Source organism: Zootoca vivipara, chromosome 7, assembly GCF_965207765.1.
Source record: "Zootoca vivipara chromosome 7, rZooViv2.hap1.1, whole genome shotgun sequence".
NCBI classification, from domain to species: Eukaryota; Metazoa; Chordata; class Lepidosauria; order Squamata; family Lacertidae; genus Zootoca; species Zootoca vivipara.
Window position 1 is genome coordinate 31,074,294 of NC_142590.1, and position 27,471 is coordinate 31,101,764.

At 41.6% G+C, this 27,471-nt stretch overlaps 2 protein-coding genes across 5 annotated transcripts; one reads left to right on the forward strand and one right to left on the reverse strand.

Annotated features, from left to right (window-relative positions):
* Nucleotides 1-2,756: 2,756 nt before the first annotated feature.
* On the reverse strand, nt 2,757-13,049 carry TYW3 (tRNA-yW synthesizing protein 3 homolog). The gene is made up of 6 exons (XM_035124253.3): nt 12,779-13,049; nt 10,668-10,748; nt 6,822-6,920; nt 4,665-4,736; nt 3,948-4,081; nt 2,757-3,590 (listed from the first exon to the last, which is right to left on the reverse strand). The coding sequence occupies exons 1-6, from the start codon at nt 12,965-12,967 to the stop codon at nt 3,365-3,367; spliced, it is 801 nt and encodes a 266-aa protein (XP_034980144.1). The 5' UTR covers nt 12,968-13,049; the 3' UTR covers nt 2,757-3,364.
* Nucleotides 13,050-14,210: 1,161 nt separating this feature from the next.
* CRYZ (crystallin zeta) lies at nt 14,211-26,758 on the forward strand. Of its 4 annotated transcripts, none has more exons than XM_035123626.3 (9): nt 14,211-14,375; nt 19,178-19,294; nt 19,755-19,907; nt 20,484-20,647; nt 21,851-21,902; nt 23,519-23,668; nt 24,838-24,939; nt 25,026-25,121; nt 26,185-26,758. In XM_035123626.3, exons 2-9 carry the CDS (start codon nt 19,184-19,186, stop codon nt 26,347-26,349), a joined length of 993 nt encoding a protein of 330 aa, XP_034979517.3. In that variant the 5' UTR covers nt 14,211-14,375; nt 19,178-19,183; the 3' UTR covers nt 26,350-26,758. The 4 variants fall into 4 exon arrangements, with proteins under 4 accessions (XP_034979517.3, XP_034979513.3, XP_088530026.1 ...); XM_035123622.3 differs by having other exon boundaries at nt 14,211-14,283; XM_060276813.2 differs by lacking the exon at nt 14,211-14,375 and adding an exon at nt 18,806-18,951.
* Nucleotides 26,759-27,471: the final 713 nt, after the last annotated feature.

Here is a 27,471-nt window from a genome sequence, read left to right on the forward strand (position 1 = left end):
TGTATGATTCTAAAGTTTATCATGCAAAAAACAGCTACCACCACCACTACTAGTAGTAATAATACTGGTTTGCTGGCCTCGCCAGTTCTTGTCTTCATTTGACCTTGCCCAGTGGCACCCTGCACTGTTATAAGGTCTCCCCCACCCCTGGATGCGATGGCATTCAGTGCAATTTTTTGCGTTATTCTCTGTGTGCAAAGCTCTTACTGCATGCGTCGTCACAACTAGGGTGATCGTTTATATAAAATATCAGTGGTCCCCACAAAAACATATATTTTCCAGTGGATCTTCCTGCAAGCAAAGACAATTTTAAACACACCAATTCTATGCACACATAACGGGGAGTAGTTTCCACGGAACTCATTGGAGCTTACATCTGTGTTAATGTGTATAGGATTGTACCGCACAAGTATTCCATTTAGTCAGCAAAAAGCTCCATGGATCTCTAACACAGTTTCAATAGGCTGGCTCTGTGAGAAAGGTTTAACCTGGGTTATGTTGTGTCTAAATCAGTGCAGACATGTTCTTATTTAACTTTCACATTCCTAATGACAAGGTGCCATTTAAGCCTTTCCATTTTCCTCATGCATTTCATTTATCACTCCCCTCAAATGCTGTCAGTTTAATTCCAGGCCATTCTGAGCAAGCTGTTTGAGAAAGTGCTTTCCCACCAAAAAAACAAAAGAAAAAACTAAGAAGCTTTCCATTATTCTAAAAATTACCAAACTCCCCACCTCCACCCCTTCATGTATAAAATCTGGAATGAAAGTCTCTTGTGCTGACTCTATGTTGCATACTGCCACCCGGTGGCCTACTGTAAGACTTTTTTTTTAAAAAAGGAAAATATGTTCTACATTACAATACATTATTTGTCTGATGGACAGAACTACAGTCTTCACTTATCCCCACTGCTTGTATTCTATTCGGACAGATGTTTCCGATAGCTGCTTCAATTTCTAAACTTTTTAAAACCTCATTTAAAAATGCAATTGTGCTGAGGGATACAATACTAAAATTCGAGATCCTTGTCCTTTCCTCCCAGCAAACATTCTTTTTATTAATATGCAACCTGTCAAATATTGTACTTTTAGAATTTATTACGTAGTCCGCAGCGATAAAGAATGCTGCTTTTTAGAACACACAGGGTTCACAAAATATTGTTTCTATGTGCTGTTCAGCAAGTAATAGCATCTATTTGTAGCATGATGGGCATTTTTGGGATGATTTGAATTACATATTCCTGGATCAGCAGGACCAACAACACACATCAAGCCTGTAATATTCAGTGACTGAATTCTGCTTCTTACCCTTTGCTTGTTTAAAAGCTGCAGGATCTGGCAGCCCTAAGTTCTGCTTTTTGAAGCCTAAAGAGTGAATTCACAAATGCCTGGTCTTCCTAATGCCTGCAGCATCAAGTGATGGCTTGTCTATCAACACACACACCTATACAAAAAAAAATCACTTGTGGGCGATTAAGTGTTGAATAATCAGTTCAGGGATATGCAAGTATATCGTCCCTTTTACCCTGTTTCTCTAAAAAAAAATAAGACGTAGCCATAAAATAAGCCATAGCAGGATTTTTAAACATTCAAGGAATATAAGCCTTACTCCAAAAATAAGACATAGTGATAGGCACAGCAGCACTGCTGGCTGCAGCAGCAGGAGGAAAAAATAAGACATCCCCTGAAAATAAGCCATAGTGTTGTTGTTTTTTGAGGAAAAATAAATATAAGACGGTGTCTTATTTTCGGAGAAACAAGGCATACCATCATTAGCATGGCCTTGGGCAATGTCAGCATTTCTTTGGGTTGCCTATTCAATGACCTAAACGGAAATAAGCTATGGTGGAGGGCACTGGGGTTAGTGCTAACCATAGTTAATCCCACATTAGAGTTTTGAACAAACCATGATATACTGTAGAAGCGGGTTTGCAAAATGTGGCTTGGGAAGAGCACCATGAACTCCAGAGTTTGAAGGTTTAAGTCAGTTCATTTCACAAGAGTGTCAAAAGCAAGGTCAGGACAGCTTAGTGCCTGCTATGAGTGAATTTTGAAATCTTATTACTAAAGTGCTGAAAAAAACTAAGGAACTAATCAAAGGAACTTTCACTTTTCCTCAGGACCATCAAGTTCCCTTTGTCTTGTCCCTTTAGCTCCTGGCTGTTCTCATGTGGAAGAGTTTTCTGGCTACTTCTAAAAAGCAATGACTATTTTTAGGCTAAAAGCCAACATTGCCCATTTATTTAAACAGTATTTCCAGTCAGAGGCACCCATCTAAAATCTTTAAATTTGTACTCAACAAAGTTGTCCCACTGGTGCAAGACTTCCACCTGCGGGCTGGAACTGTTGTTCTGGCAAATTACCGTATACTTTAACTGTTGGGTTTAGATATGTTGTGGTGTATTCTAGTCATTGTTTTTAACTACTTTGTTTTTATTATCCATTATTTTATAATTGCTGTTTTTAAATGCTGTAAGCAGCCTTGAATATAAATAAATTAAGTTAAACATTTTTTCTCCTTGCCTCCCACCAGATGCTTCAGAAAAGATCAGTGGTCATGTTGGAGGAGAAGCTCCATTGCACAAGCAAAACTCCTTGTACAAATGAGACTCTATTATGCAAACCCCACTAAAAGATGAAGAAAAATGTGATTTCCAAATGGAAATATCACTGCCTAATTCTTTTATAATTTGATTTTGTTTACTCGTCTGGAGTAGGAAGGAGTGAAAGGTTTACAAATGACTGACATGGCAAAGATTAATGCTTGTGACAACCATTTATTTCAGTAGGATGAATTTCATAGTTGCCAAGTTCTCCCTTTTTTTAAGGGAAATTCCCTTATGCTGAATAGGCTTCCTCGTGAGAAAAGGGAAAACTTGGCAGCTATGATGAATTTGTTTCACACTTATTTTCATCTCGCAAACATTTGAAAGCTTTTCCTCTCAGAAGGGCCCTTGTGGTCTCAATTATCTCTACTAAGTGAAGACGATAAATATATTTAACAACAGAACTTTCAGACTGGGTTTTCAAAACTGGAATAGCAAATATCAGAGCACAACGATGGTGGTAGTTTGGAATTAGGTAGTTTGGAATATTGCATATTTTGTGTAAAACAATATTGCTTGAAGAACAAGTTTTACCTCCACTATTAAAAATGCCATTTCCACATGTTCATCAACATTTTGTGGCATTCTATTACAGTACTTTGCTGGTAACTTAATATCCATAGTAATCTACTTTAGATATCTACTTTATAGAGCACAGTAATCTATCGGCTAAGCTCTCACAAAGAGCAAAACAACATAAACATTATACAAACATAATGTGGGTATATATCTACTTCACACAATTATCTGTAGCATATTTTAGTGAAAAACACCAATACTGTTTTCTGTCTCATCTTCACTTTCTAAGCCTCTGTTTTTCCCAGGAGAAGTACATTCACCATCCATTTCAGTTCCTTTAGACTTTATTTTTCTTCTGTAGGAGTACATAGTATTGTTCTCGTCTTTGTTCTCTTCTTTCTCCTCAAGAGGTGAGCTACTGGAATGGTCTCTGCTTTCCAAAGCAAGCTGGAGAGAGCTATAAAACCTTAAAAAATAAATAAAAATAAAGGTGTATGGACTTGGGTTTCTTCAAGGTCTGCTAGACATTTATGTATTTAACTTGCTGAGTCCAAATAAGTTAATTTTAGCTTTCTATCTGGTAGCTTGCATCTTATCTACATCTTCTTCCTTTTCCTGCTGCCAATATTTTACCTGCTAGGATTGGTATAAGCCAGGCATCCCCAAACTTTGGCCCTCCAGATGTTTTTGATTAAAGTTCTCATCATCCCTGACCACTGGTCCTGTTAGCTAGGGATCATGAGAGTTGTAGGCCAAAACATCTGGAGGGCCGGAGTTTGGGGATGCCTGGTATAAGCTAACAATAAATTTATTGTTAACAAACCTGTCAATTCTCTTCCAATTTTCTTCCATCTTCTGATTAGCAACTTGAACCACAAAGTCAACGTATTCTTCACTGACCATCAGTTTTCCTTTCCTGCTTAGTGGCACTTCTAAGCAATGGGTGCTTCGGACAGCCTGCAAGTGAGACGAAAACAGGAAACCTGGAATTTACCATCTTTTACTGAACTGGAGGCAGCAGCTACCCCCACCGGAGAGGCAAATTCATTAAAGCAAAGTAAGAATTTTATCATTGCATTTTGAGAACGAGATGGCAAAGGTAGGCACTGCATATTTCTGCCACAAAGTACGTTCACATAGCTTGGTGGAAATCAGCATGTGGTCATATATGTGGCGACCACGATGTAATGACTTTTAGGGATTTTAGTGGCTGCTCCCAAAGTCTGACCAAGAGCATTTGGGGTCACCTCGAGATGGCTTGAAGCTGATTCCACATTTTTTTTTAAAAAAAGTATCTGATACTTGCACTACCACTCTGGTTCTGCGTGGTTTATTCTCTTCAGCATTATTGTTAGGACCACAGCATTCTACTGGGTACTGGACTCAAAGCCGTATTCATGCCTGTCGTATCAGTGCCTCAAAAATAGGTCCCTGCCATTGCAGAGCCTGAGGAGGTGACATAAACAGTACCCACATGGAAGTTGTACTCCGGCTGTGCCTGCCACCCTTCCCTCCTGCAGTGTAGGAACATATAACATACCATCATAATTTTTCCTTTTCGGCCAACAGTTATGCCAGAGTTCCGGAATCCGGCTTCTATAGCCACTTTGTGCTGTAAAAGGCAAGAGGGAAACGGCCATCATCAACCACCACCTCGTCCTCAGCTATGGCCTTGGAGAGATGGGCAACAATGAAACTAAGTGCACTGTCAAGTAGAGATATGAAGACCCGAAACCCCCCTGGAAAAATTAGGAAAAAACCTGGATTTTTCCCCCGAAGCCTTTTTTGTTTTTTGTTTCTGAAAAATTGAAAAAAAAAAGGTTATGGAATGTTTTATTTTAACACGATGGATATTTTAAGATAAGGGGTTCAAATATTTTATAAATCATTACAGCTCAGAAAATGATTCTGATTAAATTTCATGCCCATTCATTGAAACTTAGTCCCACTTCCTTCTTCAGTTCTTTTTATGAGAATGTTTTTTAAATACAGTGGAGAGGAAATGAAGCAACAATCTCCTGAACTGTTTACTAGTTTATGTGGAACAAAAAAACTCCAGAAAACAATTTTTAAAAATCCAGAAGTAACATTTATTCATGTTTTCTGGAGTTTTTTTTGTTCCACATAAACTAGTAAACAGTTCAGGAGATTATTGCTCCATTTGTTACAAATACAAATAAATATTATTTTAAAAGTAAATTCTGTTTGTAATAATTGTTTGGATACACTATATTTTTTAATATGCTAGTTGTGATCATTTTATGCCCATTAAAATTGCCCATAGTTATATTTTATGTTTCTAAATTAACAGAATGATTTTCAATCTGGAAAAGAAAAAAGAAGTGCTAATGTAGCATTTTTTTCAATTTTCCTGAAAATTTCCATTCCCCCCCCCCCAAAAAACCTGGTGTTTTTTTCCGAGCTTCAAAATTTTCGGAAATTTTACATCTCTACTGTCAAGTATTTGTTTCCAGTCTAAATGCTTTCAGAAATAGGGGTGGTTATTTCAAATGACTTGTTATATTAAAACCTGAATTATAAATGGTTGTTTCTGCTTTGAAATATCCCTGAGCTTCAGAGCGGGATAAAACACCGCGCTGTAAATTGTATTGCAACTCTAAAATGTTCATGATTTGAATTCAATAGGGGCGTGCTTGATGGCAGTGTGGAAATGTGTTGTGAATCGGAAAGCTTAAAAGCCTTATGTTACAGGCAATTCAGGGGCAAGGAAGCTCAGACCCAGAGGCCAAATCCAGCCCCCTGGAGCCTTCTGAGGCTACACCTCATTCACATTTATTGCTCCACCCACTTTTCTCTCTGGTCCGCTGTCCACTTGCCTACAGCCCCCGGAAGGTTGCTCACAAAGGAATATGGCCCCACTTCTGCTCTCAGTGCATGAGAGAGCTTGCATCTCTCGAGCAGCGGAGCTGCCAAACAATTTCCAAAGCTACTTTTTGGGGGAAAAGCATCCAGCTTTAAATGCAGCTTGCAATATGGCACAGACCAGTGTTTCTCAAACGTGGGTCTCCAGCTGTTGTTGGCCTACAACTCCCATCATCCTTAGCTTAGAGAATTAGTGGTCGGGAATGATGGGAGTCATAGCCCAACAACAGCTGGGGACCCAAGTTTGAGAAATGCTGGATGGACGAAGAGTTGCCATTTAGGGGAAAAAACAGCAACACCAAGTCTTCTCTGGTAGGTGCTTCTCCAAATTGTGGCCATATTACATAATACTCAGCACGGCCAAAAAGTTAGGAAAAGCCAAAGATAGCATTTTTTTTGCTGATGTGAACCAAAGTAGTAGAAAGAAGCTTGCAATAGCTCCTGGAAGATGCATGGTCACAGTCTTAATTATCACAAGTTTAGCCCCGAAAGGGTTCTGGCTACCACACGAAACCATGTCTGCAATGAAAGCTGCCAGCCAAACAGGACAGGCAATGTTTCTGAAATTCTCATTCCAACATCAGTGGGATCTTTGCCGTTGATTTTAACCAAACTATAATTTTACTTGCGAGCATCACATCTGCAGAAATAATAAAAATCCCATTTCGCTCCCATCATCGTATTTTCATAGTCTTAGTTATTAAACGCAGAATGCTTTGGGGAATGGTTGTAGGTGTGAGAACTTAGTTAAGAGCCAACTGTTTCTTATGTAGCAAGTATGGAATTTAAGTACAACAGCAATACTTCACTTTACCAGAAGTTGTGCATCTTGAAGGTCTTGACACTGCACATGAAGCACAAATGGTTCAAATTTGAATATGGCATCATCTGTCGCTTTCTGTAAGGCTGTGAGCTGGAAGATCCACAGTATGTTACTATCAGTGCTACATCTGTGAGCCATAAAAAAAAACAATAGCTAGCCTATTTAGCATCTCAAAAACACTGCACAGCAGAAGCTGATTCAGTCTGCTAATTAAAAATAAATTCCTACAACTCATACTACTTACCGTACATACTCTGCTTGGTTGATTCCCTTCAGCATAATGGATTCAGCTACACATTCTACTGGGATTTGACTTCCCAAAGATACACGCGATATCATTTTAGAGCTCTGGAGGCAACGTTGTATAGCTGTGACTGTTCACACCGTACACACTCATTCGCAAAGTCTCACCAAAAGCCTCCAAACAATCTGTTGTTTTTTTAAAAAAATACTCAATCTAGCAGCAAGGTCAAAGCACTGCTTTGAGAGATGTGTAAATTTTGGGAGGGGGCACTTTTTCGACAATCAAATTGTGAGGCTTTTTTTTTTAAGGAAGACTTTTTTTCTGCACATGTAACCTTTTAAACAGGGAGGGGGGAGAGACCAGTATACGATTACTTTTTCCTGCCAGCAGTGCCTTCATTCAGGAATATTATCTCTCCACTTTGGAAAGATATTGACCAGCACAAAAGCAGACTGAAATCTAGTCTAGTAAATGTCAGTAAATGTCACTATTCTATGCTAGATAAAGCAGCAGCTCCAGCTAGAGCATAATTTCCCTTCGGTGAGGAATTTCCACCATAGCAGAATTTGTACAGTTGCTAAATTACCGTACCATTGATGGATCATGGCTGGTGCCAACCATGTGGAAGTGTGTACTCTACAGAAGTTCTTGCCTGCACAGATCAAAGTTTCTCTATTTTTATGCCCATCCCAAATAAATAATCTGGCTTGAATTTAAGCAATGCTTTTAGCTATAGTTATGAGCCAAGAGTAGTGATTAATCTGTAGTAGGCCACACTAATTCAAACGATATTGCAAAGTGAAAGGAAAGAAGGCATCAATTAAAATAACTACAAATCAAAACAAATCCAACTATTGGTTGTGGTAAGGTGTATGTATTAGTTTTTTTTTCTTTAAAATATCATTAGAAATCTTCATATAACATGTTTTTTCAACCTTTCTACAGGTTTGCAGGTCTCTAACGAAGTCTGAAATGTTATAGATTCAAGGTAGGCACATCAAATTTCTCTACATAGAAAGGTTATGCCTCCAATTGGTCATATTCAACAATTAATTAAAATTGCTTTTGCCCACTCATTAGCTGAAAAGGTTCCACTGAGCGGCTTACTAAGGCAGTCCTTAGTGTGGGGTGGGGAAGAACCTAGTTCATACAACAATCAGCTGGGATAGAATGGCTGTCAGTAAGTGACAGCTCTGAGGAAGAGCCAAAGGCAGCTTGTCTCTCAGCAGTGGTGATTGATGACAACCCTTCTTCTTTTCTCTCCCTCCCTTCTGCTACCTGATGGAATGTCTGCTGCTAGGAGACCACACGGTTGCTAGGACACACAACTTCATTTTCTTTAACATCTTAAGCTTGCCTGGGTTCTTTGACCATATTGCATGGCATATGGATTCAGCAATTCTTCTCCATGCTCTTTCGACTATGGGCTAGAGAACTAAAAATCAGAGCTGGGTTGGTTCTTTAACTACCAGTCCCTGAAATTCTATACTAACCTCTTGAGGTAAAAACAAGGGGTTGTACAGGTGAAATTCAGAAAATTAGAATACCGTCAAAAAGTGCATTTATTTCAGTAATGGAACTTATTATTTTTTATTTTTCTTTTAATTTTTACAAATGCTTTCTTTTGGAAATTCCACAGTAATAAAACAAATAGTTACAATAATACAAAAATAAACAAAAATAAACATTACTATTGCATTTCATTAATTCCATTCCATTTATAATTGACCCGCCTAACGACAAATAATTACAATTACAACAAATAAAGGCTTGACATATCTTGCTTTGCATGTCATGCATCTATCTCATATATTGGTTCCACCTTTTAAGTTGCATTACTGAAATAAATGCACTTTTCGACAATATTATAATTTTTCGAGTTTCACCTGCACTGTATACTATGGTTGCAAAGCATGCAACTCTATCAAAAGAGAAAGGTTGCCAGGAAATCCTCGCCAGAGGGTTGGGGGAGACTCCTGGATCAAGATTCTTTTGCCCTCCTTGCACTGCAGTTGTATGTGATACAGCCCCCAATGTTCAGGACGCTCTCCCGAACTCTAGTGAGAGTTTCCAGGGAGTCACAGGGGATAGAATAAAGATCAGTTGTATAAACTTCCTCTACTCAACCAATCATTGGAAATGATAAGCTTAAGTAAGATCAGCTGGCCTATGATCTTAAATATGTACTCCATTCAAAATACCCTAATGATGAAGGTGCCAGAGTATTTGAAAATTTACTTTAATTACAGACTCTCAAACATATTTTTCTATATTCTCTCTCTCCCCCCCTCCAGTTTTCGCAGGTAAGTCTAACAGAGCAGTTACAGTTACAATGATTTATCCTCTATCCTAGGAAAAGGAAGCACATAAAATACAGTTTAATCACCATCCCGTCATAAATCCAAAAAAGATATAGGCAGGTATGGAAGGAGAAGACCTTGGGTGTAGCTTGAGATAAAAGAAAAAGGAATTCGCCACAGAAGTAGCATCACTAGATAAAGAAACCAGCTTCAACGGACAAATTCATTTTAAAACACAGCTTTCTGGTATCAGAGCTGCTATGGTGCATACTTCAAAGAAAGCACTGGCTGTTTTTCCTCTACACATGCTTATAGTTTCTTTGGCTAAATCTATGGAGACTTACAAATCACATTTCTTCAAAATATGGTTCTGAAATATGCATTGTGATTGAAGGATATTGTTACCGTATAGCTTCTAGATCACTAATTTCCTGCAAAAGGCTCAACTTTAATATTAAAATACTGAAAGTAATTTCCTATGCACACTCCCACCTTTCTTCCACAAAAGCCAACTGCCAAATTCCCAGTGGGTGTAGGATCAGGCTCTCAATCAATAAATATGAAAGCATAACTTCTGGAACTGTAATTATATACTGCTGAGGCTGAAACAAGTCCTTTTTCAGATCTCAAAAATACCCATTTTTCATTAAACTATAATAATAATACTGTAGAGAGTTTTGCCATGTGGTGTTTTGAGAAAGGGGCGTCAGGGAAATATTTTCACGTATTTAGTTACTGGAACTACAGTCTTCCCTCCAGAGATTCAATCAGATCTACAAGCGTGGGCTGTTGTATCTTCTGGTGTAGAAGAACTGGGCTCCTGGAAACCCTGCATCAGACAGGTAGCAATTATAATATTTGTGTGATAGCATTAAGGCTATCACACAAAGATTATAACTGTTACAAGCAGAAAAACAGCAGTGATGGAATCAAATGTCCTGCCGCCTTTAAGAACTTGGTAGTCCACCTTTTTTTAACAAGTGAAATACTGTACAGCCTATATTACATACAACTAATTCACAGATGTTAAAGATCTCTCATACTTTCACTGTAACAGTTCTATTAGCCAAATATGAAAAATCTAAACATATCATTCTACAACAATGGCATTTTTTTTCTGTGCTAACATCCTGCATCAGCTACCCTAAGTCTGCCCTCACCTGGTAGATATTGGAAACTACTACAATTTCCAGATCTCAAAATAAATCTCAAAATTATTGACTGTATGCATATGGCACAAACAAGGATTTTCTAAGCATGCATAAAGAATTCACCCTGGAACAGTTCTCTTACCACGTTTTCGATTGTACATATTTGATGGGTCACCATGAGCCAGGTGCAATTCTGCTTCTGTATCTCAAAGCCGGTGGTAGCCTAGCAGGAAGGGGAAATCGTTTCATAAATCTCTGGATATATAGAAACCAATGCAGAACACTTCCCACAACAAATTTCACACCGCAGGTGAGTGGGAGAAAGAAAGGCCAGACAGAAAAGCACAGTGTGGTGGAACAAATGTGTCAAAGTGAGAGTATGAGATGTTTCAGTGGAAGGAGAGGGAAGGAGACAAGAGAAATGACCAAAAACAATCTTTTTTGGAACCTGCCACATTGGGCTTAGGTAAAAGAAACCTTATGAACAGAAGATGATTGCTACTGCATCAGGCCAAAGGCCTGATAAATATCCTGTTCTCACAATGCCCAACTAAATGCCCATATGAAGCTGCACCTGAGTTCAAAAGCACTCTTTCTCCTGCCTGTGATTCCCACCTACTGGTATTCATCAGAGATATAGTGTCTTCAACACTGGAGGTATAACACAGCCATCATAGCAAGTAGCCATCGATAACCTTGTCCAGAGTTTTGGGTTTCAGTGTCACCAGTATGTAGATGACATCCATCTCTCTCTCTCTCTCTCTCTCTCTCTCTCTCTCTCTCTCTCTCTCTCTCTCTCTCTCTCTCTCTCTCTCTCTCTCCTTTCCATCTTAAATATGGACCAAATGGGGGTGAACAACAAAAAAAAAAAGACAAGGCAAGCGTGCACCTGGTCAGTCAAAAGGCAGATCAGGAAATAGGAATTCTACTGGTGCTGAGTAGCGTTACACTTGTGCACCAACTATGTCAGCTCCAGATGCCTGCTCTGGCAATGGTGGTACATGTCTTAGTTATACCCCATTTGGATTATTGCAACATGCTCTATGTGGGACTGCCTGTGGAAAGTGCCTTAAGATGCTGCAGCCAGCTTGCTAACTGGAGCCAGTTACAGGGAGTACAACAACTCCACTGGTTTCCAGCTTGTTTCCAGAAACAACTCAAAGCACTAGTTATGACATATATATCTGAAGGATCAGATCTCTCTATATGAGCCTGCCTGGGCTTTGAGATATTCTAGGGAGACTCCTTTCCCTTTCCTTTCGGCAGCAGGCAAAGCCTTTGGCCACTAAGGGGCTGTTGTGGAAAAGACTTCTGAGGGTGCGTTTGCACACATTTATTTCCATCCCCTGCTTTTTTCTTTTAAATGGTTTTCAGTGTTTTTGGTGCTGTTTCAACAAAATTACTCCCCCCTCCATTTACTGTATACTGATTGTGGGATTTTCCTTTTAATGCTGTGAGTCACCTTGGGTCCTGACTAAGGCAGAGAGATAGGGTGTGTGTGATTTGTTTAATCCCCATTTAAACGTCTGTGATCTGAACTGAAAATGCTGAATAAGTTTGGAAAAGGCAGATTTTCCCCCCATAGGAAGATAATGGAATTTGAGGAGAGGAGATGCTGATGCCCAACGTCTAGAGGCTGTGAGTAGAAACGGCTGCACCCCTGGATTCCTATTGCTGAAGGCTACCCAGTAGCAAGTCGCGCTAAGCAAGGATTTCCAGAGGAGCAGCGACGTCCGTCTCCTACAACGAAAGCATCCCAGAGTTTTGCGGCGCCCTAAGCCAACTAATAAATGCCTTATTACGTTTTCGTGAACCTGCAGTCTGAGGAAGTCGGTTTAACGGCACAATGGTTTTGTTTTAGTATTTTAACTTCTCGTATGTTTTAATGTGTCAAATTCCACCCCCCCCACCCCACCCCACGATTTTATCTTTTCACACACCGCTTTGAGGGTGGGGTTTGTTTGTTTTTTAAATCAAGTGGTGTACAAATTTTATGAAATGCATTAGGCTTTAAGAAGCCCCACAGGCTCTCCGCGTTATTGTAAATCCTAAAAATTAAGATTCGCACAGGAGCGTACGGAACTAAGGTTTTACTTTTGAATAAAACCCGAAATCTGCACAAAACTCTAGAGGACGCAGGAGACACCCTGAGCCATTTGGGCTGGAGGAAAAAGCTGTTGGGTTTGCGGGTCCCCCGCGTTGGTTGCAGTGGCGGTGGCGGTATCGCCCCAGGGGATCCTTAGCCGGGCTCACCTCGGCGCGGGGAAGAAGGGGCGGCTGCTCCAGCACAACCACGCGCCCCGAGCACGAGCTGGTGGTGCAGAAGCTGTCGCGCTCATTGAGAAGCCGCACGATCCCCGCAATGGGCTCGTCCACGCTGCCCTTCCGGCTCCCGTCCGCGCGCGACAGCCGCTGCTCCTTCCAGCGCTTGAAATCAGCCATCGACGCCGGCTTTTTTCCATCGCCGCCCGCCCACTTTACCGCTCTATGGGCGCTGCCATCTTAGTCCGACGGCGGCCCGCTTGGGACAAACTTGTGGCCCGTGCGCATGTACCCTGCGCGGGCAGCGCGAGTCTGTAATTTGAGTTCAACGGGGCTAATTTGAGACTACGGTCCAAGCGCACCTATTGGGCTTGCTGCTGTGAGAAGGCACGGTTAGGATCCCGCAACAAGTCTACATAGGCTTTGATCCTGCGCGCGTTTTACTCGATAGGCTAGCTGCGTTTCAGCCGGCTTTATTGCGCCCCTGGAAGCTTGTATGACTCGAGACTGCAGCGGTGCAACAGTACTTGCTCTCAAGCGTCTGTGGAGGGTTGCTGCACTATTGCATTTTAGCCTCTCGGATTAGCAGAGTTGTTAGGAGGGCTGTGGAACGAGAGTAAGGAGGAGGAGATGTAGTCTTTGTATGTGCGTGTTTGTGCCTTAGCTTCCCTAGAGGCATCTAAGGGCGCCAGTGTTTATGTGCGGTACCGGAGGAGTTTTGTCTTGCCCCCCCCCCAGATGCTGGGCGATATTCCGGGAAATAGGCAGGTGCCAGGAGATCCAGAAACCGAAGGAGAGGAGCAAGACAGTGCAAGCACATGCATATGTACTCGGAGGCAAGTCCCCACTTGGGCTCACTCACAGGCAAGAAGGCACCGGATTGAAGCTTAACGAGGATTTTAAAATCTCCATTGGTCGTAGTGGCGCCTACTTTTGAGTAAACAGCACAGGACCAGGGCTGCAAAACGCTATGCATACTTACATACTGTCCTTATTATTGTTATTACATATTTCTTCATACCGCGTTTTTTTTCCTGCTGGAACTTAAGACGGCTCACAGATAAAAATAACTGCTGAAAACATGGGGTGGGGGGGGAACAATTAAGCATAGTTTTACTATATAGTTTTAATTGTACCAATGATTGGTTTTAAAATGATTTCTATATTGTTATAGTATTAAAAACCGCACCTATAAGTTTTAATTATATCAATTAAGAGAGTTGCTAAGCGAGCAGGAGACGCCGAGGGTAGACACGTGTTCTACTGCGCGCGCGCCGCCCTGGAAGAATCTTCGCCGGAGCAAAGGTTGCGAAGGTTCTGCAACGGCGGCGCTTGCGCACTAGAACTTACGGGACTCCGAAAAGATGGCTGCTCTAGCGTGAACCCGGAAAGAGCGCATTGCGCAGGCGTGTCGAAGATAAGTAGGCGAACCGAGGCTGTGATTTAGTGAAGCTCGTTTGGCTAGGCGCGCAATCACGTCGTTCTACATCAAGAGGGTGAGTGACGTAAAATGGGCTTCCCCTCTCATCCACAGTTGGCAAGGAGGGCTTTAGGATGTAGCGGAATGCGTTGCGGAGATAGGATCTAGGTCTGTTTTCCCTGCTGCTGGGCATTGCATTACGCGCGCGTGTCTTATAGGCATAAAAAGGATTGGAGATTGAATTGAATATAAACGCACCTCTGCAAGCAATGTGTCTTAACTAGCTGACCAATGCTAGGATGTCAGTGTGATCATCGCAACTGGGTGTTGTGTTTTTTTTTTGGGGGGGGGGGGGTCCTAAAGCCACCCTTAATGTAAAAGCAAAGGAAATGCACAAAAGTACAGATTAGTGTATTATTTAGGGCAGCTGCTTACAAAAAAAGCAGGTGTTTTGATAGCACGGACCTTGTGGCATTGGTTAGCCACATGTGTTTGCTGGGCGGGAGGGGGGTGCATGCTTAGTGTACTGTATACACTTTCCACCAGATACCAGATCCTAGCTGGCAGCCAGTCCCACTGATTTGGGCTCTTTATTATCTCATTATCTCTTACTTTTGTTTTATTTTTTTTAAACAAACAAACAAACAAATGTAGAGCAACCTTGAAAGAAAAGTTACAAGTTATTTTTATTCTGAAGCATGTGACCAGCTGTGTTTTCTAAAATAAGAATCTGGCAAAGTTACCCATGCACACTGAGGTTCAGGAGAAAGTTGAATCTGTTCATTTTCCTGATAATTGAGAGTTACAATGTTTCTAACTTTGCTACAACTTGTTGCAGCTATCGAATTTATTTTAGAAAAGACACATATTTACAGTAGTATTGTTTGGCAGTTACAAACAGCTTTGGAATAGTTGCTGAAAGTGCCAATTTGATGGCAACAAGTCCAGAAAGTGATGTTTAAAATAAGAGGTCTTAAAGACTGCTCTCATGTATGGGGAAGAGAGTAAACTACAGAGTTCTGTACATCTGAACCATAGTTGCTGAGTAGAAATGTGAGACATTTTTGGTATGTGATAGGGGCAGTTGGGAATATATTTCTTTTCTCATTGCCATCATTTCAAGCTGATCTGTTTCTGTCCCTTTTTGGCTTGATTTTTTCCACCTCTAAGATGACCTTTGTTATGTCAACAGCAGTCAAAGTTAAAAATTATTCTCATCTAAATTCTACTGGCTTTAAAGGATACAAAGGTTAATGCTGGTTGCAGTTGAAATACAGATATTAACATGGATAGATGCACCTATGGTAGCAAAGGAGTCTACCTTAACATCTTACAAATGAAAACTCTCTCTCTCTCTCTGTGTGTGTGTGTGTGTGTGTGTGTAAGGAAGTAAAATACCTATTTTTATATGAAGGTCCACTGTCTGGAGTGTTTAGACGACCATTACAGTACAGTCATACCTCGGTTTAAGTACTCTTCGGTTTGAGTACTTTCAGTTTAAGTACTCCGCGGACCCGTCTGGAACGGATTAATCCACTTTCCATTACTTTCAATGGGAAAGTTCGCTTCAGGTTAAGTACGCTTCAAGTTAAGTACAGACTTCCAGAACCAATTACACTCATACTTTGGGTTAAGTACACTTCAGGTTGAGTACTCCACAGACCCATCTGGAACGGATTCATCTACTTTCCATTACTTTCAATGGGAAAGTTCGCTTCAGGTTAAGTAAGCTTCAGGTTAAGTACAGACTTCCGGAACCAATTGTGTACTTAATCCGAGGTACCACTGTATTGCATTTCATTGTAGCCGTTTAAAAGTCAAATCTTGTCACTGAATTTTAAACAGATACCTGCATCTTTAGATACTTCTCTACAGTTTCGGATTCCTTAAGTACAGTACCTGGTTTTTACTATCAGTGGCAGTGAAATTACATTTCATGGGCTGCTGGCTGGCAGTGTTGGCAGGGTACAGTTAACCTTATAAAAATAATTTGATCCTCACCCAAGCCCCTTTTAATGGCATTTCAGTTCATATGTAGTTGGGCTGTCTACTTGAAGGGGTGCTCAGGTGTCCTTGAGACCTCTTGCAGCAGGTTCTAAAACAAGGAAACTAGCAAGGATGACAATAGAAGGCCTCTTATTAGCTTTCATATGGCCTTTTCTGTGCCCAGAGATTTTTGATCAAGTTTCTAGAACCTTCTGTCTCCCCCCTGCCTTTTTTCCATGGTTGACTTTACAATTTACAGCCTAAATGAGATATTGTTGATTTAGGCCAGAATGCAGAGTTTGAATTAATGTCAGTAGTTACTCAATCTTGGAATGCCAGGGATAACTTGAAATAGTTTGGGACCCCTTCATTTTCCCCTCAAGAGATGGTTCCAAGGGCCACAATTTAAGATCTGTATGGCTACTTCCTAAATGCAAGTGAACTTGCTCCCAGGGTTCTGATTCCATGCTTATCGATAAGTTGTTTGAGGCTGACGCCAAGCGTTTTTGAAGCAGAAGCAGGTTAGGCAGAAGAAAGCAGCCAGCACAAGTGTTAAAATCAGTGTTCAAAATGCCCCAGGAGCCAGGTATGTTTTGCGACTGGTGCAGGTCCAATTGCAACCATTTGGAAATCTTTGAGTGCCACGTTGGCAACTGACATCTCAGTCTGGCTGGCTCCTCCAGCTTTCTTAAGCAGGTAAGCACAAGGGCTTAATTATTGCATTTACAGCCCACCCTTTTCTCCAAGGAGTACATGGTTCATCCCTGCTTCAGTTAATCCCTACAATGATCCTTTGAGGTAGGTTTAGAGGCTGCAACTGGCCGAACGTCACCCAGTGAGCTTCACGACTTGAGTGGGAATTTGAACCCTGATCTCCCAGGCCCTAGTTCAGGCATCCCCAAACTTCGGCCCTCCAGATGTTTTGGACTACAATTCCCATCTTCCCCAACCACTGGTTCTGTTAGCTAGGGATCATGGGAGTTGTAGGCCAAAACATCTGGAGGGGCGCAGTTGGGGGGATGCCTGCCCTAGTTTGACACTAAAATAAAAAAATTCCTTCAGTAGCACCTTAAAGACCAACTAAGTTTTTATTTTGGTATGAGCTTTCGTGTGCATGCACACTTCTTCACCACTACACCACTCTTAACCACTACACCACACTGGCTTCCTAGAGTACTTCTGCTATTGGGCAGCTATATAAATCAAGTACATAAATAAATATTGAGATAGCAAAAAGTCACTTGCAATGTTTTCATTGAAACTTGAATTTTGTTTTAGTCCTAATTGTTTTACTTGATGTTCTAATGTGTTGTAAACCGTTTTGAGATTTTTCCTTTAAAATATAAAGCAGTATAGAAATGAAATGAAATGAAATGAAATGCATAGCTGTCAAGTTTTCCCTTTTCTCGCGAGGAAGCCTATTCAGCATAAGGGAATTTCCCTTAAAAAAAAAGGGAGAACTTGACAGCTATGATGAAATGATGATGATAAAAACAAACAAACAAACTCCCCTGCAAAAAAGAAGAAGTGTCTGGACATTCCATTGTGGCGACTGTAACCTAGGTTTAAGGTTCCATTTGGCAATTAGCTTCTATATCTGAGTTTCTAATACTGGTTAAAATGGCTGTGAGAGAGAATGAGCCACTTCTGTAGAACTCTAAAAGTTGACAGGAATCTCAAAGGTCATCCAGCTCAACCCCTTGCCAGTGCAGGAGCTGCACCCCATGTGTAAAAACCTAATGGAAGGAGATGCTCTGTTCTCATAGTGACCTGCCAGATGTCCATGAGAATCCTACAAGCAGGACCTGAATGATATAGGACTTTCCTCACCTATGATTCCTAACTACTGTGATTCCCATTATTTGGATTTCAAACTCTTCTCCAGGCATAAAGCCTTTTTTAGAAAATGGGGATTCAGTTATTTATTCATTTATTTTTTTAAGCTCGTGTAACTCCAGTTGTAAGGTCTTCTGAAGATGTGACAAAAGGTATCCTTTCTAAGCTGGTTTGTGTGTGTTTGCGCAAGCATCTGCATATCTGACAGTGCAGTCCTGTATTTGTCTACTAAGATGTAAATAAATGGGGCTTATTCCCAGGTAGTGAAGGAAGGGGTTTGCCAATTGTATTCTTGAGCTAAATCTGATCATATAATTGCATTGTATAAGTCTGATTGTATGGCTTAGCCATATCCCTGGGATGTCTTGCTTAAAATGCTTTTTTTCTTCTTTGCCTCTCTCTGTGTGCCAAAGGGTAATGTAAGCAAAAGGAACAGGATGCCCAGCTTGCTATCAAGGCCGGATGGCTGGCCTTGTCTGATGCTATCAGTCTGACGCATAGAACAGGCAAGATAGTCAAGGACTCAAGCCCCCCCACTCAAGGCTGCTTGAGGATGCTATCAGGGTAGCATGAGTCAGCATATGTTTACAAGAAGAACCGGGCACAGGAAGATCCTTATATGTACTTGTGCCCCCTTGTGTTTATGAGAAGGACAGGATACGGATTTTCCTTATATGGGATTGTAACCCATGACCCCCTTGCGTGCGCACATTTACAGAGAAGGGGGAAAGGAGCCCAATAAGTGTATAAGAATGTTTGCAAATTCGTGTTTCTTTACTCTTGTCGTGAAGCTGATCACCAAGAGTCTCTTAAATTTAAGAATTAAATTCTTTCTCTGAATTCAACCCTCAGTGTCATTCTTGACTGTCCCTGTCCCTGCCTGGGCGCAACCTAAGGATCCTTATCAGCTAATAAGGCTACAGTAAGTGGATACAGGATTGCGATCTGATTCATTTCTTATCCAAAGTGAAACTATTAGTTCTCCTTTGTATAAGTCAAAAAGCCTCCAATTGGCAGCGCATTGTTAGAACAGAATGAAATGCATGGTGAACCTCTGATTTAAGAGCAAGTAATTTGATCCTTTCTCTTTGAAGTGGGAAAGCGTGGAGGTTAAGATAGTACTGTATTTTATCTCTGTGATTTTTCAGGTTGCTATGGCAGCCGGGAAAAATGTGATGAGAGCTGTCAAAGTGTTTGAATTTGGTGGACCTGAAGTGCTTAAGCTTCAAGCAGATATTCCCTTGCCAATTCCAGGAGAGAACCAGGTAAAAACAAAGACCTTGAACTGGATATATAAATACTGTACACACTGAAATTAGCATTATTGCTATTTAATAGTTTATTGGAAACTTTTCTGCATCAGTCAGCATGCAGAATGAATTTGCAAACGGAGTAAAAATCCCACAGAACACAGCCCTGGGGAGCAATCCTGACATCTGTACATGCCATTGCTTGCCAGACCAACTGCATAAGTACTGGTATAACTTTTGTGGTTACCTGTTTTATAAAGGATCCTGCAAAAGTTCTATAGGGAATGAACATTGGTTTGCCTGTAACCAGAAAAAGAAAGAAAGAAAAAAAAGGATTTGTGTTCTTAATGCTTAATAAGTGTTTATGCTGCCTGTATTTTGAACACATTTGACATTCAACAACAAACAACTTGGCATGAAAATGAAGGTACCAAATTTCTTTCAGTTGTTCAACAAATGTCCTTTTCTTCTGCAGGTTCTCATTAAAGTTCATGCATGTGGCATTAATCCAGTGGAGACCTATATTCGTTCTGGGACTCATGCTAAAAAACCAGCTTTACCTTACACACCTGGTTCAGATGTGGCTGGGGTAGTACAAGGTGTTGGAGGAAATGTAACTACTTTAAAGGTATCCCATTTTTGTTTCTCATTTGCTATCTTTTATACAGTATCATTCCGATCTTGGTTACTAAACTGGGTCTCTTCATAGTTCCTGTGTCTTGGATATGATTCATGTCATCCCTATACATCTGAATTTCTGCCTTCCTGTCTACAAATTTGAATGTAAACCTTTGTTTGTTAACAAACTTTGGCCTACATTCTTTGCCAAATAGTCTTTAGTACTTCAGTTACTCCAGACAGAAGTGCTTTCAAAGTCTTGGATTTTAAACTAGTTGTTAATTCTGCTTCTTCTAATGCAGAGTTTCCCAAACTTGGGTCTCCGTCTGCTTTTGGACTACAACTCCCATCATCCCTAGCTAGCAGGACCAGTGGTGAGGGGTGATAGGAATTGTAGTCTAAAAACAGTTGGAAACAATTAGTACAGATTAGATCTGTTGTAATGCTGTTATCTTCTTGTCGTGGGTATTTCACCCATATAATTGGGTTTTATTTAACTCTTATAGAAATGCCTTCATTTTTACACAGGATACAGAAAACACTTTGGCACAACGCTTCACCTTGTGCATTTGTTTTCTCCTACCAGAAAGGAGACAGGGTTTTTACCCTTGGTACCATTTCTGGCGGTTATGCCGAATATACCATTTCATCAGTTGACACAGTCTTTTCCTTGTCTGATAAACTGGACTTCAAGCAAGGTGCTGCAATTGGAATTCCATATTTTACTGCTTACCATGCTCTCTTTCAAAAGTAAGGCAATGACATCCTAAAATTGCTTTTGAGCAATAAAAATGCAGTAACTTTGGGCCTTTCTGCCCAATGTTCATTCCCTTGAGGCTTTTCTGTGTCACATGTTCAGTCAGACTAATTTTTCCATGTTCTTTAATGCAGCAAATTTGTGGGCTCCCTCTCTTTCCCTCTCTCTCTCTCTCTCTCTCTCTCTCTCTCTCTCTCTCTCTCTCTCTCTCTCTCTCGTTTTGAGCCTGAGAAAAAAGGAGTACTTGTAACTAACAGGACCAGTGGTCAAGGATGATGGCCGTTGTAGTCCCAAAACATCTGGAGGGCTGAGTTTGGGGATGCCTGGGTTAGAGTGTTGATCTAGGACGGGCATAGGCAAACTCCAGCCCTCCAGATGTTTGGGGCTACAATTCCCATCACCCCTGACCACTGGTCCTGTTAGCTAGGGATGATGGGAATTGTAGTCCCAAACATCTGGAGGGGAGGAGTTTGCCCATGCCTGATCTAGGATCTGGGAGATCAGGGATCAAATCCCTATGCTGCTATGAAGCTCACTGGATAACCTTGGGCCACTAAGTCTAACCTACCTCATAGGTTTGTTGTGGGAAATATCATGAGGAGGGGGAGAACCATTTAAACCACCTTGTGCTCCTTGGAGAAAAAGGTGGGATACAAATGCAATGATTGATTCATTGATCAATACCTAGGCAAAGTACTTGTGGCTTCAGTCCAAGCTTGTTCTGATGGCAGTGTGTTTAATAGGGAGTTAGGAAGTTAGTTGGCTGTTTTGCAATAATACAGTGGTACTTCAGAGCCTGTGTTGGGTTGGGTTGTTTTTAAAAAAAATGTATCACTGTATTTCCTGCTCATCACTGATAGGATTATTTTGTGGCCATCAAAGTAGCTGCACTGTGACTATTTAATATTAATATTGACATTGACAGTCAACATAAATACTGTTGTTTCCTAACACAGATTCAGAAGAAGTGCATTCTGGGGTTCTTCCCAAATTAAAATTCATTGAATGTTGGCTAATTTAGTTTTTTAACTCCTCACTACAGCTATACTGTTGGCTGCATAGCAAGGTACACACTTGTTTTTCATCCTTCGTTAGCCACTTCCAGCAACTCCTTGTTGGATATAATTTCTTGTACAGATACAATCCAGGCAGTTGTATTGAAAATTTCTTGTGTGTGTCTCTCCCCCCCCCCCCAGAGGATCTGCTAAAGCAGGAGAAACCGTGCTAGTCCATGGAGCAAGTGGAGGGGTAAGTATCATGAAAACTCACCTTATGCTTAAAAGGGGCTTTAGCATGGTAAAGTACAGTGCCTTGTCACCCCAGTGGGTTGGCTCTCTCATCCATATGCCTTTCTGAACTTCCATCTCCTCTGCCCTGCAGCCCACTCACACTGTCCCAGGTTCTATCCCAGAGGGTTGGAGTCCCTCTGGGAGAGGAGAGAAAGGGAGGTCCCGTTGCGTGAGCAGAGCTCCACTTGCCCCCCAACACATGGGGTGAGGTGGGGCTGATGCAGGGCTCAGTTTGGGGGAAGGGCTTGGATCTACAACCAGCTGCATTTCTTCACACTACTTCAATTGCATGGAGGAAAATGCTGGAATAGGGTTTGCGTGGAGTTCAAATCTGGCCCTGTTTAGGCTTTTAATCCTGAAGTCCTGGAAGTATTCTTCTTCTTCTTCTTCTTCTTCTTCTTCTTCTTCTTCTTCTTCTTCTTCTTCTTCTTCTTCTTCTTCTTCTTCTATTATTATTATTATTATTATTATTATTATTATTATTTAAGTGTCAAAGCTCTGTAATTGCCTCTTTTGGTCATGACCTCGGTCCAGTATACCTGAAGGAGCGTCTCCACCCCCATCGTTCTGCCCGGACACTGAGGTCCAGTGCTGAGAGCCTTCTGGTGGTTCCCTCACTACAAGAAGCCAAGTTACAGGGAACCAGGCAGAGGGCCTTCTCAGTAGTGGCAACCGCCCTGTGGAACGCCCTCCCACCAGATGTCAAAGAGAAAAACAGCTACCAGACTTTCAGAAGACATCTGAAGGCAGCCCTGTTTAGGGAAGCTTTTAATGTTTAATAGATTATTGCATTTTAATGTTCTGTTCTGTTGGAAGCCGCCCAGAGTGGCTGGGGAAACTCAGCCAGATGGGCGGGGTATAAATAATAAATTATTATTATTATTATTATTATTATTATTATTATTATGAGAGACATGGCAGAATCCAGTACAGTTGTACCTTGGAAATCGAACGGAATCCGTTCCAGAAGTCTGTCCGACTTCCAAAACGTTCGAAAACCAAAACTTGACTTCTGGTTCGCTGCAGGTACGACCGTACTGGCCAAGATTGCTGTTCTTTCTGTTTTATGAAGTGCCTTTTAAAAATGTTAACTTGGCAAGATATTGTTTTCTTTTTAAAGCAAAAACCCTTTGAAAAGTACTTCCTGTTCAAAGTTTGACACTGTTGCTTCCAAAGTACGGCTTGAAATGATGTTAGTGAGAAGTCCCTTGCAGTTGTTGCCTTTGAAATGTGAAGACTGGGCAGTTGTGTTATAGTGGTAATTGAGCTGATATATTTTACTGTCTCTATAAAAGAGAAACAGAAGTGTGTACTGTTGGTTGGCTTAATTATCAATTTCCCTGATTTTATTTCAGGGAAGTTGTGCTAAGAGAAGCCACATACTGTTTTTGTGTAGGAGATCAAGTCATGCTATATCAGACTGTTAGTACAACTTATTTAGGGTCACCTGCAGCTCTGTTGCTATTGAAATTTCCTCCTTCAAAACGATTGTTGTCAATAATTATATAAGGAAAATGCTATGTTAAACTTACAACACTCTCCCCCCCCCCCCCCGGCACCCTTTTTAAAACCTAGGTTGGAATAGCAGCATGTCAGATTGCAAGAGCTTATGGCCTGAAAGTCTTTGGCACAGCTGGAACGGAGGAAGGGATGAAACTAGTTTTGCAAAACGGAGCCCATGAGGCATTTAATCACAAGAAGAAGGATTATCTCACTCAGATTAAGGTAATTTAGAACACAGACTGCAAAGTAGTAATTGGAATACTAGTTACTGTAAAATAGAGGGCAGTATTCTGCTAACAAGTCCTGTTAGTGCAAGGATTTCTGCTTGCATAATGTGCCTTCCTCCAACCACATCCTCCCCCCAGATCTGCTCCAGAAGATTGGGGGAATGGCTAGGACAGTTTTGGGGGTGTAGGAGGAAGAGGAGAACATTCCATTGGAATGTTCGCCTTAGTGATATGTTGAGTTCCCCTTAGAGCTCCATAGGTTCCCACCCATTATGTTCCCAATGAGCATTTTTAACACCACATGCACCCTTTACTGGGTATACAAATGGGTATCCATACACCTGGCTTCCTGCAATCTCACAACCTCCTTTAATAGAGGAAGTGTGAGGGTTTTATAGTCATGTGTGGCTGCAACTGAATCAGCAGCCTTTATTAGTCTGACCAACGGCAGGAGGCCAGAGTGTTTTTCTCTTCGCTTGTGCGGTTCCAGGGCAACTGGCAATTGGAACCAAGCATTGTTCCTGGTTTGGAGGAGGGAAACGAGCTCCTTGCAGCTGCTAGGGTTGCCAGACTCAATAGAGGACAGGACTTCTGTGCCTTTAATTGTCCTGCTCTCTTTTGAGTCTGGAAACTTTAAAGAGAAACCAGCAGACCCTTTGTTTAATTTCCAAGCAAAGAGTCTGCTGGTTCCTCTTTAAGGTTTCCAGACTCAAAAGAGAGCAGGGCAATTAAAGGCACAGAAGTCCTGTCCTCTATTGAGTCTGGCAATCCTAGCAGCTGCTCCTTCTCTAGCTGATAGATGTAGCCAGGTTGTTCTGCTCTGGACTCTTGCTTTTTAGAATGGTGGTATTTAGATTGTGTGCTTTTATTTAAAATGCATCTCTGGGTTAATTGTGGGGCATAGGAATTCATTCATTTCCCCCCCCCAAAATATAGTCCGGCCCCCCACAAGGTCTGAGGGACAGTGGACTGGCCCCCTGCTGAAAAAGTTTGCTATAATGTGTATCTTTGTCTTGTATAGTGGCCTGTGAGCTGCTTTGTGTGCATCTTGATATTTATTTTATTTTTTTACAAAAAAGCAGGATATGAATAATAACTTGTGAACCACAAAAGCAGCCAGGCTTCCATGTATCTTTGATACTGAACAGCTGATTTCTTATGCAGGAAGCTGCTGGTGCACACGGCATAGATGTGGTAATAGAGATGTTGGCAAATGTCAACCTTGCCCATGACTTGCAACTGCTGTCAAATGGAGGCCGAGTGATGGTAAGGATGCACCCCCATAAATGAGAATCCTAATGTTTAGAATTAAGCGGTCAGCATCTCATTCTCTCCACCACTTTGTGTGACAGATTGTGGGCAGCCGTGGTCCCATTGAGATAAACCCCAGGGACACTATGCTGAAAGAATCGAGCATCAGAGGACTTTCTTTATTCTCTGCATCTAAGGTAAAAATCATCATCATCATCATCATGCAGTGTATGTACATAATTCACTTAGAGGAGCCAGCATGCCTTTTCTGTAACACAGCCTGGATCGGATGCTTGGCTTCAAAACATGGGACGTTCTGGAAAGCTGCTTTAATCTCTCCCTATATTTTCTTCGTCCCTACAGGCACACACACCCCTTTAATCATTTCACAGTCTGGGGAGCTTTATGTAAGCTCTTGGGAGTCTATTGCTATCTGTTGAGAAGCTTTGGACTGGCCAGTGAAACTATATTCTGCAATAGCATTAATCTTTCAGGAGCTGGTCTTGCCTCTTTGGGCTTCATATGTCCTGCAACTTTTTCCCTCCATGCATTTAGAGAGAAACAATGTTCTTAAAAACCTCTGTTGCTTGGGTTGTGAGGAGTACAGTCGTACCTTGGATCTCAAAGGCCTTGGTACTCAGACGTTTTGGTTCCCGAATGCTGCAAATCTGGTTCGCGAACGTTCTTTGGAACCTGAACGTCCGGTGGGGCTTCCGTGGCTTACAACTGGCTTCAGGAGCTTCCTGCAGCCAATCAGAAGCCGTGCTTTGGTTTCCGAACGTTTTGGAAGTCGAACGGACCTTTGGAACGGATTCCGTTCGACTTCCAAGGTACGACTGTACAAGCAGTCTTGTACAGTGGATAATTCCTGCCTCCTCCTTCTCCACTGCAGCCTGCTGTGTCCCATGGAAAATCATTGTTGGCAACATGGTGTGTGGGAAGGGGTGGCGTGTGGGGTGATTGACCACAGGCATCCATTGATTTCCCAACTCTCGCTACACACATGTGTCATAACCGCCACCACCATATCCAAACTTTTCTCCAGCCCTTTGGGAGAAATTTCCACAGGGCTTACAGGTAGGGGTTGGGGAATCTCTGCTGCGAAAGCTAAATTGTGGTTGCAGTGCTCTGGAGCCAAGCCTACATTCTTTCTTCTCCCCACCCCCGGGTACAATGTAGAAGAATGAATTTGACTGCTGGAGGGCATAGAAGTATTTTCCTTTCGTGCTCAATTTAAAAAATGTTTTCTTCTCCATTTAGGATGAGCTGCGTGAATGCGCAGCATCAGTTCTGGCTGGTGTAGAAGCTGGCTGGCTGAAACCAGCAGTAGGCCCTGAATATGCATTGGAGAAGGTGGCAGAGGCTCATAAAGACATAATACACAGCCCAGGTGCCTTGGGGAAGATGGTGCTTCTCATGTGTTAAATTGTGCCTCCACACCAATCGTATAATCGCTGCTCACAGTTGTTAATGTAGCACGTTCCGAATACTCCTCAAAATGTGGTTCAGGTATAAGTTGCAATAAACACTAATTTGGGGAAATATTTGAATATCAAGTTTAAAAAAGATGACATGCTTTGTATTTCTGACTTAGACACTCTGCAGTTTGGGGGTGGAGTTTTTTTATTGCAGGTCTTTGTAAAATATGTTTGTTTTGCACCCGAACGGTATTGCTATATTGCAGACTACCATTTCCACACATGAACGTGCTAAACGTGTTTTGGGGCCTACATTAGGGAGTTTTAGAAATCCACTGTTTTGCCTTTAATTTGCTAACTACAGAATTACGTTCCAGAATCCCTCTTTTCAAAATAAAGAATACAAGGAAGACAGACTCAACAGTTCCTTTGCTTTTCGTCTTTGGGTAACAAAGCTCATCCTTAAGCCATGTTACCTTTTAGTAATCCACATCTCCAGAAGGAGTGCCATTCTTTGGACAAAATGCCCAGTTTATTTCAACTGCTGATATGGGGGAAAGGTGTGTACATCCGTATGCAATCACACCCAGCCTGTGTTGTCTTTGCTCTTTGGAGAAGAGGGGAAGACTGTGCAAATAGGGTTTCCACACATATGAGAGTACGCACAAACCAGCCACTGTTGTTCTCTTTGTAATGGTAATGTATAGATTTAGTGGCTTCATTCTGATGTAAGGCTAAGCCAGGCATCCCCAAACTTCGGCCCTCCAGATGTTTTGGACTACAATTCCCATCTTCCCCGATCACTGGTCCTGTTAGCTAGGGATCATGGGAGTTGTAGGCCAAAACATCTGGAGGGCCGCAGTTTGGGGATGCCTGCCTTAGTGAATGAAGCATATTGAGCCTCAGGCTTGAATAGTTCACCTCTTCAGTGTGTGTAGGAGAGACCCGAGCCTTTCAGTTTCATCTTAGGTGAACCACATATTGCCATGTCATATGAACCTGGGCAAACTGTTGTGAATCTCAACCATGGTTTGTTGAAACAAACAAAACTTCAAACCATAGTTTATGAAACTGGTTTGTTTTCAAATCTAGTTAATGTTAACCCCCTATGCTCTTTTCCCTCGCAGTT